This window comes from Trifolium pratense, linkage group LG3 (genome assembly GCF_020283565.1).
Source record: "Trifolium pratense cultivar HEN17-A07 linkage group LG3, ARS_RC_1.1, whole genome shotgun sequence".
NCBI lineage: Eukaryota > Viridiplantae > Streptophyta > Magnoliopsida > Fabales > Fabaceae > Trifolium > Trifolium pratense.
In genome coordinates this window covers 40445552-40466598 of record NC_060061.1, presented here as the reverse complement: position 1 = coordinate 40466598, position 21047 = coordinate 40445552, and the positions used below count along the sequence as shown (strand labels likewise).

Below are 21047 nucleotides of genomic sequence, written 5' to 3'. Positions count from 1 at the left end.
AGTTTGCAGACAATAGCAGTCTTGCAGTACAAGCCATTGGTGATGTAACAATCAAAAGAAAGGATGGCAAGTGTTCAGTGATTTCTGGTGTATTGTACATACCAGGTATGAAATGTAATCTACTCAGTATAGGCCAATTGCTAGAGAAAGATTACAGAATTGTAATGGAGAATAGGTTGCTGAAAGTGTACAACACTAAAGGTAACTTGATGTTGAAAACTGAAATGTCAAAGAATAGGACATTCAAGATTGGGCTAAATGTTCTGAATCACAAGTGCTTGATGACTGCATCAAGCAGAGAAGAGTGGAGATGGCACTATAGAATGGGGCACATCAATTTCAAGGATCTCAGCTTGCTGCAAAAATCAAAGATGTGTCATACCCTAATTTTGTCCTACCCATTTCAAATACACACTATCCATCTCATTTTTATTTTTTCTTCATTATTCCCACATTCCATTAATTTATTAAAAAAATCCAAAAATATGTTCTTTATTATTATTAAAAAAAATATAACACAACAACAGCAAAAGCTGTTGCTGGCGTCCCCCACCCCCTTTTTTATTTTTATTTTTATTTTATTATTATTATTATTATTATTATTATTATTATTATTATTATTATTATTATTATTATTATTATTATTATTTCAAAACAAAAAAAATAGAAAAAGTCAAACAGAAAATGACAAAAAAAGAAGCAACAACAGCAGCAACAGCAGCACGCTCCCCCCCTCCCCTGTTTCAGCTTTTTCCTTCACCTCACCATACTTTCTTCACCTTTTCTCACCAAATTCAATTCTCACACTCAATCCAATTCAAACACTTCAATCCAATGGATAAAGAAACCCTAAATTTGCCTATAAATTGATCCAGCAGAATTGAAACAGGGGGAGGTGAAAAATCAGAGGGAGAGAGAAGAAAAAACGATCAAAAATCTCACATTTTCATCACTTTCTTCCATTTTTCGAAATCCATTCAAACCACCCTCAAACTTCAATTTTCTTCACCCAAATCACTCCAAACACCTCCCTAAGCTTGAAACCACAAGAAAAACGAAGAAAAACCATCAACAAAAACTTACACAAGGTTCAAAAATAGCCAATAAAAGAGTGAGAGTTAACCCACCGAAAAAAAGCACAAAATAAGTAGGTTTCTAAACGTTTTCTACTCATGAGTACCTACTGAAGCTTTTCCAACCTTTCATTTTGTCTAAATCGCACAAATGTAGATTTTCAAATTTTTGGGGGTTTTAAAGTTTCGAACTTTTTTTGAGATATAAACATCTTTTGAAAAATCTAGGTTTATATTCGTGATCTACGCGAAAAACCGAGCAAAATCGTATACTCATTTATAATTTTTGATGATGTTTTGACGAAGTTGTTGTTTGGCCGTGAGCTTCAACAAGCTCTTCCATGGCCGCTCTGTACCTGTTCTTCGCGAAGAGGAAGAAGAAGGAGGTTAGGGATGACCACGTGTCATCCCGTGAGTGGTTCATTTTATTTTAAAACGTGACTGTTAGATAGATCCAAGGGCTGAGATCTGTTATGTGATTTTTAAATCACAGCCACATGATTTAATCAAAAGGCTCAGATCCATGACGTCTACTGTGCGCCTCTGTTCTCATGCCACACTGGATCCTTAAACCGTTTGATTTTATTTTAAAGATCCAAGGGCTGAGATCTGTTATGTGATTTTTAAATCACAGCCACATGATTTAATCAAAAGGCTCAGATCCATGACGCCTACTGTGCGCCTCTGTTCTCATGCCACACTGGATTATTTTTTCTGCTTATTTTTTGTTTGGACGAATTAGAGATTGGGCTGGGCCTGGTGTTGCAGATTGCTATTGCTTCACCCCCAGAACTTATTCTTGCACCCCCAGTGGCGTTTTTGTCCATTTTTAAGTGCTTATTTAAATAAGTGCCTATTTAAATAACTGCTTATCTCTTGAAAAACCCCACAATTAAAATAAATGGAGTGAAAAAGGGTTAGTCTGACGTATGGCTTTCTCTCCCCGAATGATTCGAGACCCTGACGTATGGCTCGTGACTTGAATCATTCTCATTCCCAACGCTAAAAAACATTAAAACACTTCATCATCCGCTTTATCTTTCCTTTTGATTTTCTTAAATCAAATAAAAGAACTTAAGCATGATTAGAGTGAAAAGGGGTTAGTCTGACATATGGCTTTCTTCCCCGGATAATTCGAGGCCCTGACGTATGGCTCGTGACTCGGATTATCCTCATTCTCGGACGTTTTCATTAAAACTCCTAAAATCAACACAACACACTCAAACCTTTTCTCTGCCCACGCGCGCAGTAAAAGTAAAACCCTTTTCACAAAACGGGTGACGTTTTTGTCCTTTCTCCGTAACACAAACAACGCTTAAGCCTCCGCCGTGCGAGCATACAAGCAGCGTTTAAATACGAGAATGCGACATTCTCCGTAATACAAACCACGCTTAAGCCTCCGAAGTGCGAGCATACAAGCAGCGTTTAACTACGAGAATGCGACTTAAACGTCATGCGTCTAAAAGCAACCAACCCATAAACATTTTTTACCCTGAACTACGAAACCCTGATTTTCCCATTGCACCTGGGAATACGTAGGAGCAGGATTCAACATCTTGTCGGGCACAATAATAAAAAACAAAACATTTTTCCCCATATCCGTAATAATAGTAATAAATAAAAAAACTTTTTCCATCGATGAAGCAAGAAACGAGTAATCAAGCAAAATTAAAAAACCCATTAAAGCAAACAAACATTTCCCTCTAAAAGGTTCCCGTTGAGTACAACGGATGTGAGGGGTGCTAATACCTTCCCCTCGCATAACCAACTCCCGAACCCATTTCTCTACCCCTCAAGGTTTTCTCGATATTTTCCTTTCCCTTCTTTGGGATAAATAAAATTCGGTGGCGACTCTGTTTCTTTCTCGAGTGTCCACACTCGAGGTTATTTTTCGCGCCGCGACAGCTGGCGACTCTGCTGGGGAAACTAAACCTTTTGAGAGTTAAGCCTAATTTAGTGGGGTTTTCGCTTGTTTGCCTTAATGTGTATGTTATTTACATATTTGCTTTTTCTTTACTGCTTTTAATATTATATTGCATGCTTGCTTGAATATTATCTGCTATATTTCTCTCTTCTTCTTCATCTCCTTTCTTTTTCCTTTTGCCCACTTGGGCCGGTTACCGGTTATTGAGTGAAAAGTCCTACACCCGGACTTGAGGAAAACTTAGGACATAACGGTGGATCATTGTTGACCTTCCTGACGTATGGCTCGTAAGGTTGGCATGATACCCCACCTAGAGTAGATTCCCTTGACGATGTCGGTTCTCCTGACATATGGCTCGTAGGACCGATGTTTTCTTGTGGGGTCCGTGACTCTAGGAACCTTTTAATAACCTAGAACCCAAAACGTGTTACTAGGAACCTTTGTAGATGAGATTCATTCTTAGGGGATGTTTGTTATGAGTCGTTGCAACACGAACATGATCTCCTAAGATTTATCTAGGATTCTAGAACCCGTGTTAAACCTAGAACGAACATGTGAGAATGGGATGGGTTGCAGGTAACTCTGAGCCGTTGGCCTTCAAATTTTTCACCTAATCTGTTGCGTGACATACTACTTGCATTCATGCATCCATAAAAATAATCATGCATGTGCATTGTTTTTAAAGAACTAAATAGACACTAGTTACATAAGCAAGAGGTTTTTAAATCATGAGAAGTAAAAGTTTGAATTTTTCTTATATCCTGAAACATTTATGATAACTATGTGTCTATGTTTCCCCTTAAACCAAAATGACTAAAAAAGATTAACGGATAATTTCGCATGCATTCTCATTCATGAATTGCATCTCATTCCTTTCGTTCCTATAACCAGTCATATTCCCGGCGCCGGTATTGGACAAAGAAACGTCACCAAACAAGTCATGGAGAATTTGGCAGGATCAGCATGATGCCTTGAAGGGCGAGGTTGCTCAATTAACTGGAAAATTAGACAAAGCTTTGGAGCTTTTGGCTAATATGAGTCAACAAGCACAACCAACTGTTTTGGAAGCTACGGAACCTGCTACTTTGACATCACAAGGGGGATCTGTATGGCCATTCCTTGGTTTATCCGCTGGATATACTCCCCGAGAGTATATACCTACTCAACAGGTTCCTCAGAATGCTCAGACTCCACAGAATCGGGTTGAAGGTTCAAATACTCATGCTACTAGGGTCCCTCAAATCAAACCAGTTTTTGTCTCACAACAAGAGAATCTGGATGATCCCAGAAATGCCTATCAGGGTCCTAATTTATTGGGCGATGTTCCAAAGGTTATTTCTAAAGTTCCTCGGCTAGAGGAAGCTCATCAGAAATTCAAGGCTATTGAAGACCGTCTAAGTATGATGGAAGGAGGAGGTGATCCCCTAGACCTTGCTAATATGTGCCTAGTGCCAGACTTGGTGCTTCCGCCAAAATTTAAGGTCCCTGACTTCGAAAGGTATAAAGGCCTCAGCTGTCCAAAGAATCATCTGATTATGTATAGCCGGAAGATGGCCTCCTTTGCTAGTGACGACAAGCTCATGATGCATTGCTTCCAAGATAGCCTCACCGGGGCATCACTCAACTGGTACATGCAGCTGGAAGGGAACCGAATCCTGTCATGGCGAGATTTGGCAAATGCTTTCATTAAACAGTACCAATACAACATTGACATGGCTCCGGATCGTACTCAGTTACAAAACATGTCCCAAAAGGAGGGTGAGCCGTTCAGGGTTTATGCTCAACGTTGGAGAGAATTGGCTGCGCAAGTACGTCCTCCACTCTTAGAAGCTGAACTAGTGGATATATTCACTAACACTCTGCAAGGGGCATATTTTGAAAGAATGGTTGGTAGTGTTTCATCTGGTTTTTCTGATCTGGTAAAGATAGGAGAAAGGATTGAAAATGGAATCAAAAGTGGTAAGATCCAAGCCAATGTGGGCAGCCAAAATACCTCGAAGGAGCCTGCAAATAGTGTCGCCAAGAAAGAAGAGGGGGAAATCAATGCTGTTACTCCCAAGGGGAGGGTTCTTGAGCCAACCCCAATGCCTTACAGCCAACTCTTATCATATTTGGTGCACAATGGGATGGTAACCCCAAGGGCCACAAAGCCAAGAACCGCGCCATTCCCTGCGTGGTACAATCCTCAAGCCAAGTGCGAATATCATGCTGGGACAGAAGGTCATTCGGTAGATAACTGTCAGTCCTTCAAGAACAAGGTTCAAGATCTGGTGACTAAGAAATTGTTGACCTTCAAAGAGGAAGAGCCAAACATACAAGACAATCTATTGCCCGGCCATGCGGACCCATCTATGGATGCTAGTTGACAAGCTCAAGGACTGATTATCTTTAGACTGTTTTCATTTTTGTAATTTTCCTATTTGCAAAGTTTGATTTGTGCTTAAACTTGTTTATTCGCAATAGTAATCATAATAAAATGTGTATGCATGTTTCGAATTAATCTTTTCATGTCCATTCACTTTTCTCTCTTCTCACGAAAGCAAAAAATATATTTCACTCATTTCATTTCTTTCATTATCAAATCTGTTTGAACAAAGATTGGAGGGAGGATGATGAAAAGCGAAATAACCAAAATTGCTACAGTATGCTTTCGGATAAAACTTTGATGATGATGTAAGGCATTGTTTCAATCCTCAAACACTGGAGAAATAAGGAAGATAATCCATAGTCACCCCTGTTGAGCCTAGAAGTTGGTGTTTCTTTCTATACGAAAAAACCCGCAATTTTTAACCCGGGGCAGGGTAGTGTTCAGTTGATTCGACCATGCGTTCGAGTTTCAAGAGAAAAACATCTCATTCGAGGATCAATCACATTTTTTACCTTGAACACATCACACAATGTCAAGGAAATAAAAGAGAGTCAAAAATAGAATTTGTTTTCCTCGACCTTTATCAAGGCAATCACAATTCTCCAACAAAATGAAGAAAGAAAAGCCCGCTAAGGCAAAACTCAAATTGACTTAGGCAAAAATTAGGGCATCCCGGTGGACTAAAACTCAAAAATAGTCCAGGCAAAAATTAGGGATTACAAACAAAAAAGAGTGTCACCAATGAAGTCAAAATCATGTGACCAAAACAAAAAGGAAGTGACTGTCACGTCATAGAACATCGTTGACCTCTAAGCCATCGTATCCTCACCATCGCATTTCCAAAATATCTTGGAACTTGAGAGCATAGGTTGAATTAATTGAACGTAAGACTGAAGAACATCAAGGAGAATGAGTTGGGTTAAAATTAAATTTTGAGCCTTATATCCTTTTATTCAAAAACCGTGAACCAGGCCACGTTACAACCCTTAAAAGACCTAATTGAAGCAAGGTTTATTTTGAAAGCACGCGGTAGCAAGGTTGCGTTAACCTGACTCCCAAGATCTTTTGTAAATCATCAGTGTTGATATCATATTCTCACACCTCTTACACAAATATTCATCCATTATACATCAATTTCATCTCAATTTTGATTTCAAAACTAGCATAGACATTGCATTAGGATTACTATTTTGCATAAATAGGTTTATCTGCAAATCAGCACTTAACAATAAGGAAGTTTCAGCTATGAACGGTCACCAAGTGATCAGCAAGAAGTTCGGTCCAATCTGGGGCAACTATCTCGGGACTTCATTTAACCAAGCGGCACGTTCCCTAGGAAGGGTATTCAATGTGGGGAAAGTGACCCAAGATCACATCATGGCAAGCTGCATCAAAACCCAGGTGTTCAAAACCTAACGAACTCGCCCAAGATGGTCCTAATTAGGGGAAAATTACCTCGGGATCCTGCCAATCAAGAGTGAACCCTTGTGACTAGGGGCACCTGAAGATCTCGTTGGTCCGGCCAAAACATTTCAAGAATGGGGCAATCAGGGTTACACCTCCAAAACGCCAGTTTGATCAAAGAGCATACCTCCTAGAAAAAGGGCACCAATATCAATGAATTGGCTAATCACTTCAAAGACGCAATTGACTGGGGCAAGGCAGGTTACACAGGGGCAACTCCTCCTCATACCTTCAAGGCGGCCAAGCCAAATTTAGCATACATCCGCAACTGTTGAGTCTGAAATTGGCGTCGGGATTATGTTGACACAACATCAGGCCACCTTTCCACAAAAAGCCTTGAACATTCACCGGTTCTAAAACCAATCCTCACCCACTACAGGGGCATTCATAGTAACATACAAATCATCGCATTAATCATCTTCATGCATTAATCATGTCATTTCATTCTAGCAAATCGACATCACGCATTAATCATGTCATTTTATTCATCTGGTATGCCCCATACCACAAACTCAATAACCTCGAGACTAGACAGCAAATCAAATATCCCCAAGCAAAAGTCCAATCGTTATTGGCACCCACTCAAAGCCCAATTGTCATTAGCACCTACTTCACAGCCTAATCACCATTGGCACATGTTTAAGCTCAATTGTCATTAGCACCCACTTTGCAGCCTAATCACCATTGGCACCTGTTTAAGCCCAATTGTCATTAGCACCCACTTCACAGCCTAATCACCATTGGCACTTGTTTAAGCCCAATTGTCATTAGCACTCACTTCGCAGCCTAATCACCATTGACACCTGTTTAAGCCCAATTGTCATTAGCACCCACTTTGCAGCCTAATCACCATTGGCACATGTTTAAGCCCAATTGTCATTAGCACCCACTTTGCAGCCTAATCACCATTGGCCACATTTAAGCCAATTGTCATTAGCACCCGTTCGTAAAAAAATCAATTTATACTCGTCCCAACAATCATCATATGCACTAGACATGCATTCCACTTCATGCATTCATGCATCAACAATATGCCCAACAAACAAAGACATATCATGCATATCATGAATCAACAAATTCATTTGCATTAGCTTTGCATCTTTAGGCATTAAGACATGCATAAACAATCATTGCATCATCCAAGATATTCATGCAGCAGATTCAAAGATTTCTCTCCACAGAGTGTAACCTTCAGCCTTCAATCTCGAGCAAGGTAGAGTCACCTTTTCCCCAGCAAGTCTGAATTGAAAGATGTTCAGCTTTCTCCCCAGCGAATCTTTTGAAGAATCCTTAGACAGGACATCTTAAAAGCACATCCCCAGCAGAATCTCCTAGAAGAGCATCACCTCATCAGTAAGGATCAACCTTCGGCAAAAATGGTTGAACAAGATTATCTTACCCCCGGTGGGATCTCAAGATCACCTTATTTGCAAAGCTCTCGAAGCGGAGTATCCGGTATTTCAAAAGCTTTCAAAGCAAAGTGGAGAACAAGTGTTAGGTTTCGAAACTTACAAAGTGAAGTGGCGAACAAATTCAAAAGTTGGTTGACCTTCAGCGTGGGCGGCTGGATAAAATCAAAAGAAGATTGACCTTCAGTGTGGGCGGCTGAATAAGATCAAAAGGGATTGACCTTCAGTGTGGGCGGCTGGATAAGATCATTTTCAAAGATTGACCTTCAGTGTGGGCGGCTGGATAAGATCATTTTCAAAGATTGACCTTCAGTGTGGGCGGCTGAATAAGATCAGAAGAAGATTGACCTTCAGCGTGGGCGGCTGGATAAAACCATTTCCAAAGATTGACCTTCAGTGTGGGCGGCTGAATAAGATCAAAAGAGGATTGACCTTCAGTGTGGGCGGCTGAATAAGATCAAAAGTGGATCGACCTTCAGTGTGGGCGGCTGAATAAAATCAAGTAAAGTGATTGACCTTCAGTGTGGGCGGCTCAATAAGATCAAAAGAAGATTGACCTTCAGTGTGGGCGGCTGGATAAAATTACTTTCAAAGATCGACCTTCAGTGAGGGCGGCTGAATAAGATCAAACCAAGGATTGACCTTCAATGTAGGCGACTGAATAAAATCGGAATCATCTCTACCTTGAGTATCCGACTTTTCCAAGGAAGTGGATCTCATCATCAAATTCATTTTTTTTTTCTCCGTGGAGCAAAATTAGGGCATTTATATTTAATTACCTTGCACCTCAAGAATATGAAGACAAATGTCATACACATTCATGGGTCCAAGATAATTAAATAGGGGCAGCTGTCATACCCTAATTTTGTCCTACCCATTTCAAATACACACTATCCATCTCATTTTTATTTTTTCTTCATTATTCCCACATTCCATTAATTTATTAAAAAAATCCAAAAATATGTTCTTTATTATTATTAAAAAAAAATATAACACAACAACAGCAAAAGCTGTTGCTGGCGTCCCCCACCCCCTTTTTTATTTTTATTTTTATTTTATTATTATTATTATTATTATTATTATTATTATTATTATTATTATTTCAAAACAAAAAAAATAGAAAAAGTCAAACAGAAAATGACAAAAAAAGAAGCAACAACAGCAGCAACAGCAGCACGCTCCCCCCTCCCCTGTTTCAGCTTTTTCCTTCACCTCACCATACTTTCTTCACCTTTTCTCACCAAATTCAATTCTCACACTCAATCCAATTCAAACACTTCAATCCAATGGATAAAGAAACCCTAAATTTGCCTATAAATTGATCCAGCAGAATTGAAACAGGGGGAGGTGAAAAATCAGAGGGAGAGAGAAGAAAAAACGATCAAAAAAATCACATTTTCATCACTTTCTTCCATTTTTCGAAATCCATTCAAACCACCCTCAAACTTCAATTTTCTTCACCCAAATCACTCCAAACACCTCCCTAAGCTTGAAACCACAAGAAAAACGAAGAAAAACCATCAACAAAAGCTTACACAAGGTTCAAAAATAGCCAATAAAAGAGTGAGAGTTAACCCACCGAAAAAAAGCACAAAACAAGTAGGTTTCTAAACGTTTTCTACTCATGAGTACCTACTGAAGCTTTTCCAACCTTTCATTTTGTCTAAATCGCACAAATGTAGATTTTCAAATTTTTGGGGGTTTTAAAGTTTCGAACTTTTTTTGAGATATAAACATCTTTTGAAAAATCTAGGTTTATATTCGTGATCTACGCGAAAAACCGAGCAAAATCGTATACTCATTTATAATTTTTGATGATGTTTTGACGAAGTTGTTGTTTGGCCGTGAGCTTCAACAAGCTCTTCCATGGCCGCTCTGTACCTGTTCTTCGCGAAGAGGAAGAAGAAGGAGGTTAGGGATGACCACGTGTCATCCCGTGAGTGGTTCATTTTATTTTAAAACGTGACTGTTAGATAGATCCAAGGGCTGAGATCTGTTATGTGATTTTTAAATTACAGCCACATGATTTAATCAAAAGGCTCAGATCCATGACGTCTACTGTGCGCCTCTGTTCTCATGCCACACTGGATCCTTAAACCGTTTGATTTTATTTTAAAGATCCAAGGGCTGAGATCTGTTATGTGATTTTTAAATCACAGCCACATGATTTAATCAAAAGGCTCAGATCCATGACGCCTACTGTGCGCCTCTGTTCTCATGCCACACTGGATTATTTTTTCTGCTTATTTTTTGTTTGGACGAATTAGAGATTGGGCTGGGCCTGGTGTTGCAGATTGCTATTGCTTCACCCCCAGAACTTATTCTTGCACCCCCAGTGGCGTTTTTGTCCATTTTTAAGTGCTTATTTAAATAAGTGCCTATTTAAATAACTGCTTATCTCTTGAAAAACCCCACAATTAAAATAAATGGAGTGAAAAAGGGTTAGTCTGACGTATGGCTTTCTCTCCCCGAATGATTCGAGACCCTGACGTATGGCTCGTGACTTGAATCATTCTCATTCCCCAACGCTAAAAAACATTAAAACACTTCATCATCCGCTTTATCTTTCCTTTTGATTTTCTTAAATCAAATAAAAGTACTTAAGCATAATTAGAGTGAAAAGGGGTTAGTCTGACATATGGCTTTCTTCCCCGGATAATTCGAGGCCCTGACGTATGGCTCGTGACTCGGATTATCCTCATTCTCGGACGTTTTCATTAAAACTCCTAAAATCAACCCAACACACTCAAACCTTTTCTCTGCCCACGCGCGCAGTAAAAGTAAAACCCTTTTCACAAAACGGGTGACGTTTTTGTCCTTTCTCCGTAACACAAACAACGCTTAAGCCTCCGCCGTGCGAGCATACAAGCAGCGTTTAAATACGAGAATGCGACATTCTCCGTAATACAAACCACGCTTAAGCCTCCGAAGTGCGAGCATACAAGCAGCGTTTAACTACGAGAATGCGACTTAAACGTCATGCGTCTAAAAGCAACCAACCCATAAACATTTTTTACCCTGAACTACGAAACCCTGATTTTCCCATTGCACCTGGGAATACGTAGGAGCAGGATTCAACATCTTGTCGGGCACAATAATAAAAAACAAAACATTTTTCCCCATATCCGTAATAATAGTAATAAATAAAAAAACTTTTTCCATCGATGAAGCAAGAAACGAGTAATCAAGCAAAATTAAAAAACCCATTAAAGCAAACAAACATTTCCCTCTAAAAGGTTCCCGTTGAGTACAACGGATGTGAGGGGTGCTAATACCTTCCCCTCGCATAACCAACTCCCGAACCCATTTCTCTACCCCTCAAGGTTTTCTCGATATTTTCCTTTCCCTTCTTTGGGATAAATAAAATTCAGTGGCGACTCTGTTTCTTTCTCGAGTGTCCACACTCGAGGGTATTTTTCGCGCCGCGACAAGATGGTGACAGGCTTGCCAAGCCTGCAAGTGCCTGAAGAGATTTGTGAAGAGTGTGTGCAGTCGAAGCAACACAGAGGGAGCTTCAGCAAGCATGCAGCAAGTAAAACCAATAGTGTACTTGAAGTGGTGTATTCAGATGTATGTGGTCCAATGCAAGTGAACTCAATTGGAGGTAACAGGTACTTTGTAAGTTTCATAGATGACTTTAGCAGAAAACTATGGACTTACTCAATAAGTAAGAAAAGTGATGTGTTTGAAATTTTTAAGAAATTTAAAGCTACAGTTGAAAGACAAAGTGGTAAGAGGCTCAAAACCCTAAGAACAGATGGGGGTGGAGAGTATGTATCACATGAATTTGCAAAATTCTGTGACAATGAAGGCATTGTGCATGACATAGTCCCACCATATACTCCACAGCAAAATGGGACTGCTGAAAGAAAAAATAGAACAATTATGGATATGGTGAGGTGTATGTTGAAGGGAAAGCATTTACCTAAGGAGTTATGGGGTGAAGCAGTTTCCACTGCTACTTATACATTGAACAGGTGCCCTACAAAGAGATTGAAGGGTATCACACCAGAAGAATGTTGGTCAGGACACAAGCCAAATGTGAATCATATGAGAGTGTTTGGATCACTAGTTTTCAAACACACACCAGATCAATTGAGGAAGAAGTTGGATGATAAGTCAACAATGATGATATTGGTTGGTTATCACTCAACTGGAGGTTACAAACTCTATGATCCAATCAACAACAATGTGGTGATCAGTAGAGATGTAATAATTGATGAACTCAAGGAATGGGACTGGAACACTAATGACAGAAAGAAGTCAACTAGTGTGATGATTGAAGAAGTTAGTGAAGAACAAGTAAATCAGCCAGTGCCTGAGGTGAGAAGATCAAATAGGCCTAGAGTTCTACCAGCAAGATTACAAGAGTGTGAAATGAACTCAGATGGTCAAGTGAACAATGATGGTGAGTTGATCCATTTAGCATTCATGGCTGAATCTGAACCATTTGATGTGCATAGTGCTCTACAAAGTGAAAAGTGGAGAGGTGCTATGAAAGAAGAATTGGATTCGATTGAAAGCAATCAAACATGGGAGCTGGTGGATCTTCCACAGAGAAAGAAAGCAATAGATGTGAAGTGGGTTTACAAGCTGAAAGTGAACTCAAAGGGTGAGATAACCAGATACAAAGCAAGGCTAGTGGCAAAGGGATTTCTTCAGAAAGAAGGTATTGACTATGATGAAGTGTTTGCACCTGTTACTAGAATGGAAACAATTAGGTTAGTAACTGCTCTTGCTAACCTAAATGATTGGCCAATGTATCAAATGGATGTGAAGTCAGCTTTTCTGAATGGTCCTATAGAAGAGGAAGTGTATGTTGCCCAGCCACCTGGTTATGAAGTGAAAGGTCAAGAGCTTAAGGTGTATAAGCTTAAGAAAGCGCTCTATGGTCTGAAACAAGCTCCAAGAGCTTGGAACAAAAGTATTGACAAGTTCTTAAATGAAATAGGGTTTAAGAAGTGTGTCACAGAACATGGAGTGTATGTCAAGAAAGATGCTGCAAAGGGAGTCATTATAATTTGTCTATATGTAGATGATTTGCTTATCACAGGAAGCAATGAATCTTATATTAGTGAGTTCAAGGGTGACTTGAAGGAAGAGTTTGAAATGATAGATTTAGGCCTCATGACATATTTTCTAGGCATTGAGTTTCTGAGGAATGAGCAAGGAATCTTAATGCACCAGACTAGATATGCATCAGAGATTTTGAAGAAGTTTGAGATGGACAAATGCAATGTTGCATTGTCACCTGCTGAGCCAAGGTCACAGCTAACAAAGTGTGCAGAAGAAGAGGATGTAGACCCTACATTCTATAGAAAGATGATTGGTTCTCTGAGGTATTTGTGCAATACAAGACCAGACTTGGCTTACAGTGTAGGGATTGCTAGCAGGTTTATGGAAAGGCCTAAAGGTTCACACTTGATTGCAGTAAAAAGGATACTTAGATATGTGAAAGGGACTATAAACTATGGTATTATGTTCCCTGCAAGTGATAGAGACAAAGAATGCAAGCTGATTGGCTATACAGATTCAAATTGGTGCGGTGATCATGAAGATAGAAAATCAACTGCTGGTTATATGTTTTTCTATGGTGGATCACCAATATCATGGTGTTCAAAGAAGGAACCTGTAGTGGCCTTATCCTCATGTGAGGCTGAATACATAGCAGCATCACCCAGCACTTGTCAAGCTATTTGGTTGAAAAACCTAATTGAAGAGATCAGTCAAGACAAGTGTGAGACAGTTACTTTGAAGATTGACAATGTGTCTGCTATCAATCTTGCAAAGAACCCTATTGCTCATGGAAGAAGCAAGCATATAGAGCTAAGGTTCCATTACTTAAGAGAGCAGGTAAGCAATGGTAACTTGGCCCTAATGCACTGCAGAAGTGATGAGCAGGTTGCAGACTTGTTAACCAAGGCTGTAACAGTGCAGGTATTTGAAAAGTTGAGAAGTGAAATGGGAATTGAGACAGTGGACAACATGAATTAAGGGGGTGTGTTGATTCTAAGAAGTTTCTAGAATGATTAATTCATATTGTGCAAGCTGACTTGGTGTGCAAGTTAAGCAAAAGTGAAAGTGTAACTAATTGCTTGAGAAGCAAGTTAGTTAGTTTGTTAAATAGAGTTTGTTAGATTCAGTTAGTTTTTGTTTCACCTAGGTTGTTAAAGTGTATTAGAGTCAGTTAGGAAGTTGTTAGTTGGTTAGAGCCTAAGAGAATCATCAACCATTGTGATGATCTAGTATAAATAATTGGCTCATGATTAGTGATTGTAATCCAACTACTTTTCCCCATTGAGGATGAATAAAACTGATTCTATTTTTCCCTAATCATCTTCTTCTTCCTCTGTTAAACAAGTGCTTTTCTTTCTTTCCATTCATCCATCATTGTTGCAGCAACAAGGATAGTAGATCCTGCAGAAACTGTGCTCATTGGCGTGGCCAGAGTGACAGTGCAGCGCGCGCATGTATCCTTGCTTGCTTGCTAGGCCTGTGCAGGCCAAAGTGATCGAATCCAGAGTGATCGAAGCCTAGCTTCCAGCTGCGCCAACACAAATTTCTTAACACTAAGAAAAATTAGTTGCGCAGACTCGTTTCTATGATTTTAGTGGTCTATGGATGAACTTATAATTTGGGCATAACTAATAAATAATATAAAAAAATTGAATTCTTATAAAATATTGAATTTTTTATTTAATATTGAAATATTCATACAAAACACTTCCTATACGAGCATTTTTAGTTGCAAATTCACTAATATATTGTTTCTATATATCATTATGTTATCATATCTTTCTCAATGCATAAAATGGTTAGACCATTCAACCTTTATTGGGACATTGACAATCTCAAATAGTTTTTCAATATGACTTTTGACAATATTCATGCTAGATGCAAAGCTTCCATTTCTATATTTCTCAAAGTACACTATACCTTCCACTTTCATAATAACTTCAATGCATGTTGATTTATATTGGAACTTTTTACGATATATTATTGTAACTATAAACAAAAATTCATAACGATATGCTATTGTAAATATAAATTTAAAATTTTCAAAATACATTTAGGCATATTATTTTCAACACTTAAAAATTTCAGCATTTATTTATTTTATTTTATCGGCCTATATAATATCCCCTAAAAATAATTATTTTGGGCCCCTAATTTTTTTAGTACCTAGGATGGTCGCACTGGCTTAGACACGCCCTGTACTTGCTATGGATATATAATTTTTCTAAATTATAAAATAAACATTTTAGTTGCGTATTTAATTAGTTGGAGAGAAAATATTTATTTTTAGGTGACACGATTAAATTATTAAAATATAAGAAAATTTTCGAAAAACAATTACGTGACAACCTAAATTCCAACACATAAAATTTCAATTTAAAATACTTTTCAGAGTCATTTTGTAGTAGAGAGAAAAACTATAAAATATTTCACAAAATCATTACGTACCGCAACGTATTGATGGTCTCACATTTGCATTTGCATGTCATAATTAAATCGTTTTTTTTTTTACACAAAATCATTGTTATAACGATAAAATATGACAATTTTTGGTGTCTTCCGAAATACATCATATATCATATATGCATGCATGTGAAATAAAGTTTGACTACTCTAATAACAAGTTGACTGATTAGAAACAGATAGAGAGACAGAAAATATTTGACACGGTCAAAGTTTGTCTCTAAAATCTGTCTCCAACTATTATTTTCTATTTATAATTAAAAAGTAATCAAGTAGAGACAGATATAGAGACAGAATGAATTAGAGATAGAACATTCGGTCTCTAACATTTGTCACTAATACATATATTTTAATTTTCGTCTCTAAATGTTCTTTTCTGTCTCTAATTTCGTCTCAAATAGAGAAGAAACAAATTCCGTCTCTGAATTCCGTCGGTATTTGAACTTTTTCATGTAGTGAATTTAATTGTAGATAACATATGCAAATCTATTTATGTCGGATATTCGCATTGACTGTTGGGTAAGTACCGCAAATTATTAAAGGGTAGAGTATGTCTCATCTTAAATAACATGTGATTAAAGTAAATTATGTAAATTATGCACATGGTCAAACAGAGACACTTAATCGAAAAATAGAGGAGTAATGATGACTACTTTTATATTAATGTCCCACAATTTGATGTACAAATAAGTTCAAACTATTTTATTTTTTAATCTGAGGGAAAATATAAATATAACAATGAATATGGCATGGCACCCCTTATTTTATTTTTCTCCACACCCATAATAAAACCAAAAACTATTTTAACGTGTCCGTGTAGATATATAGGGGGAAGCCAAATTAACCAATTATAAAGAGAAAATGAAAGGTGAGAGAGAGAGAATTCCTTCCCCGTGAGGAAACCTTGGAGGCATTCAAAGACCATTAACACCTAAAAGCTGTAACATGTGTTTTTGACACTTTTGTTTTGCTAGCAGTTGCAATTTTAATTTGAATGGTGCCTTGATATATTACTGCTCTTTTAGTAAAAAATAGTTGATCAATTAGTTAATTAATAGAGGACAGCATATAATTGATAAATTAGCAATTATAATTTATAATATATAATAAATTTAATTGTTGAAATATAGAGATATGACTATCATAGTCTAATGATATAGGCTAATAAAATTGCTATAAACTCGTTAAAATAAATTTATAATCAAACACATCTATTTTGTTTTACCACAAGTATCCGGTCCACTGGACCGTCTAATCTAGTTCGGAGATGAGTTCTGGTATCAAGTAGTTTCAGCCTCCTCCTGATCACAATTATATTTTGATCATATATGAACCTTTTTTTTTCTTTCGCTACCAGTTTAATCTGGTTCGGGGGACAGTTCTGGAATCAAATCGTCCAGCCCCCTTCCGATCTCAGTTGCGGGGATCGAACCGTGGTCCTCCCTACCAAGTTCAGCAACGATCACCACTGAACCAACTAACGATTGGTATCATATATGAACATTTAAACTACTATAAATGTAACTATATATAAAGTAAAAAAAAAAAAAAAAGGCATTTTCAAACAGAAATATTAGCCATTGAGATCATAGAGATTCCTTGCCAGCTTCTAAGTTAACCCCACTATATCCTGCCATTGCACCACCATCACTTTCATCAGTCATTCACGTTCCTCGCATGCAGAAGAATGTTTGTAATTTTCATAAACATGGATACTGTTTTTTTCTTACTATATCTATGACCCCACACGCTACTCTTCTTGCAGGACAAATTTATACCAGCTTGCATATGTTGTCTTTTTCTATGTTATTATCCATTTTAACTGCTATCGAATGTGGCAATCATACTTCAACATTTCCCTCCTAAATCATTATTTACTTCATGTTGTAATCCAACTAGTTAGTTGTCATTTAATTTGTACCAAGTTGAAAGTAAGGATAACTTGTAACTAGATAGATAATAACTTGAAATAATGATAGGTGCCATCATACCCAGGGACGGATCCAGAAATTTTAGTAAGTGGGGTCAAAATTATAACGTAAAAAAATATAAATTGTTATTTATATAATTTTAACATTTTCTTATACAATATTACTTATTTTGGTTTATTAGTCAATACTCTTAAGATACTCATTAGTATTATAAATTAGTCTTATTAATTTTATATTTGTTATAGTGTAATAAATTGACTATATAAAAACGATAATACCAGATATATGGGGTCACATAGCATAAATAAGACTAGTATTAACTAAAAATATAATAGGCAAATGGGGTCGGCTGACCCCACTGCCCCCACACTAAATCCGTCCCTGATCATACCAGCAGAATATATCGGATATCATTAGAACTCCGCAAGCTTAAAATAATGAAACTTAATAATGAAAATTAGGGATAGAAGTAAATTTTAAATTCTAAAAAACTAATACCATGGGCGAGAAAATTTCTGTTAGGATAATTCAGTTAATAGGAATGTTAAAACATGAAATTTCTCATTTATATTCACATCAAAAGGTGAATTCCAAACCACTAAATTACTTGGTATAATATAAAAAACTAGGCAAGAAAATATAATTTCTAACCTAGCACCCATAAGAATTAAGAAATCATTTATCATTTCCTCATAATACAAAATACTGTCCAACCTATGGTATATAGTATCCTACATAATAAGTGCAATAATTTGAATTAACAATATATTGCTAGTTAGTAATTGATGATTATAAAACAAGGTACAGAAAATGTTTAAGCTAATTAGTGAAAGATCAACTTAACAACATGATTTTCCTATACTAATACTGTACATTTGAAAAGTGATTAGCTGTCAATTATGATTAGTTAAATTCCATTTTTAATGATATATTATTGGTACTATCTCCGTATGCAATATTATGCCGTGTCAAAGTAGGTCTATATTAGCTTGAGAAGAAGAAAGTTAGTTGAATGACAAATATGATTGTCACAAGAAGAAAAAAACAAATAGCCTTCAAGTTAAAACTTTTCACATACATATGATAATTCCAAAACTGCTTCACATGTCATTAACAAGATTCTGTGTCCACATCCTTCTTTATAAACCATAAGATTTTCTTTAGATTTCTTTTTGTAAATTATATATATAATTAGTTCTCTATATATATATATATATATCTCTTGAGTGTGTGTGAGAGAGAGAGAGGGAGAGAGAGAGAGAGAAAGAATGGTTTCCAAAGTTCACAAGAGAACAGCCATATACAGGAGGAAACTACAACTGCTACGTTCAATCATATACTCCCCATCGGTGATTATTCTTATTAATACACCCGATTATTTTCTTTCTATCATTCAATCCACTTGATAATACTTAAACTTTTAATTTACATGCAAATTTATTTCTTATTCATTCATTTCAAGTTATCATAACATCTTCTCCACTTCATTTAATTTGCACTCACTTGGGTGTGTTGGGAGCTCCTCTGCTATTTCCCACTAGTGTTTTAGGCGGTTTTGGTTTCTTTTGGTTTTTGTATCGACTGCTTCTGGTTCTCATTTTTTGTTGATATAAGAGGTATTTTCATGGGTTTGCCTTGGTATCGCGTTCATACCGTTGTATTAAATGATCCCGGACGTTTACTTTGTGTCCATATAATGCATACAGCTCTGGTTGCTAGTTGGGCCGGTTTGATGGCCCTATATGAATTAGCAGTTTTTGATCCCTTTGACCCCGTTCTTGGATGTACCTCTCGAACTATTTGTAGTTTTTCTATATATTTATATATTCATAGATAATAAATATTCTATTTAATCTACTACCGTAGATATGAGTATGACAGACAGACACAATCATGGTTTTAAATTGCAGTTGCAATTGCAGTCATTGCGAATGCTGCAACGCGCATTGCTGCTGGGTAATAAATTAAAATTTGAAACTATGTATGATGTAATGTTTCTATGTTAATTATGCAGCACAGTAAAACCTCAGTGATATTGGATGCAACAGAGTATATACAAGGATTAAAGCAAAAACTTGAAGAATTGAAACAGTTACCTGTTCCAACAACACAATCAATTGTTGATTATAATCCAATGCCTAAGGTATATATACATTATAATTTATAACCATGTACATCATTTTTATTTGTAAGAGTCCTATATATATTAACCGACATGAACCTAATTAATAATTGATTTGTATTTGTAGCTTAAAGTTGAGACACAAGAAGAAGGCTTTGTGATCAAGGTTCATAGTGAAAGGAGTTGCCAAGGATTGCTAGTGTTCATCTTGGAAGCTTTCGAAGAACTTGGTCTTGAAGTACCCCATGCTAGGGTTTCTTGTGTTGATGACTTTTGTTTAGAAGCTATTGGGAACAAAGTACGTAATTTTGCTAGTGATGTAACACAAACAATCACTCACATGATTATGATACATATATAGTTCTAAATTGCACTTGTGGTTACGCTGCGCGAACTTTTCTCTTCCGCGCAACATGAAAGCAAATGCAACTAACATATATACAAGCAATTGCAGTTCTAATGCCGTTGTAAAGACCTCTAAAATTTGTATATATATGTTGCAGTTGCAATTATAGTTATGGACCGTAATTTAGAACTATGATATATATGGCTCAATGAATCACTTATCTTTGCGATGCCATTGACGCAATTAATTTCTTTTGTGGCAGGAGAACAATGAAGATACTAGTCCTTTGAGTGCACAATTAGTTGAAGAAGTGGTGTCTCAAGCTATTCAAAACTGGTGCAAGTTACAAAACATTAATGATTAATGATCCAACAACAGCTTTTTTGTATCTAATTAAGCAGAAAATTTTTGCTTATTAATGCTTGAGTTTTCCTCGTTGTTAAGTACTTTACAGCTTACATGGGAGTGGATAAGTTTATCTTTCTTCCATTCACTTGACCCATACATGTAGTTAATAAGTCAACTTCTTTCTCCCTTTTCTTTTTTTAAACCATCAATTATCATATTCTAAAAAGATTTTCATAGAATGTATAATGTTTTTAAAATGATTTTATAAACTATATTTATTAAATATTTTAAAAATTCAACTCAAACTCACATTTCTTTGTATTTTTCTCTACGTTCAAGATATAGTATTTCATCCGTAAAAAATAAAAATAGTATTTCATTAGTACAGTATATTTTTTATATCTTTTCTATAAAAATTATAATACACTGTGGGTCCGTTTGACACTATTTTTTTTCTACTTTTTTTTCATCTCTTTAAAAGTAATAAAGAATAAAAAAAATTGTTTGACCTAACTTCTCCTTATTTTCTACTTCTTTACTTTATTTCTCTAATTCTTTTAAGGAGAAATAGGGCCAAATATAA

At 36.7% G+C, this 21047-nt stretch overlaps 1 protein-coding gene across 1 annotated transcript; it reads left to right on the top strand.

Annotated features, from left to right (window-relative positions):
• Positions 1–18675: 18675 nt before the first annotated feature.
• LOC123916449 (transcription factor bHLH61-like) lies at positions 18676–20559 on the top strand. Its single transcript, XM_045967914.1, has 4 exons — positions 18676–18997; positions 19663–19791; positions 19898–20068; positions 20379–20559. Exons 1-4 carry the CDS (start codon positions 18917–18919, stop codon positions 20478–20480), a joined length of 483 nt encoding a protein of 160 aa, XP_045823870.1. The 5' UTR covers positions 18676–18916; the 3' UTR covers positions 20481–20559.
• The last annotated feature ends 488 nt before the right edge of the window (positions 20560–21047 follow it).

Coding starts and splice junctions, on each gene's coding strand:
- LOC123916449 (XM_045967914.1), top strand. CDS start 18,917: ATGGTTTCCAAAGTTCACAAGAGAACAGCCATATACAGGAGGAAACTA. Junction 19,792..19,897: donor ATTATAATCCAATGCCTAAG/GTATATATACAT, acceptor TTGTATTTGTAG/CTTAAAGTTGAGACACAAGA. Junction 20,069..20,378: donor TAGAAGCTATTGGGAACAAA/GTACGTAATTTT, acceptor CTTTTGTGGCAG/GAGAACAATGAAGATACTAG.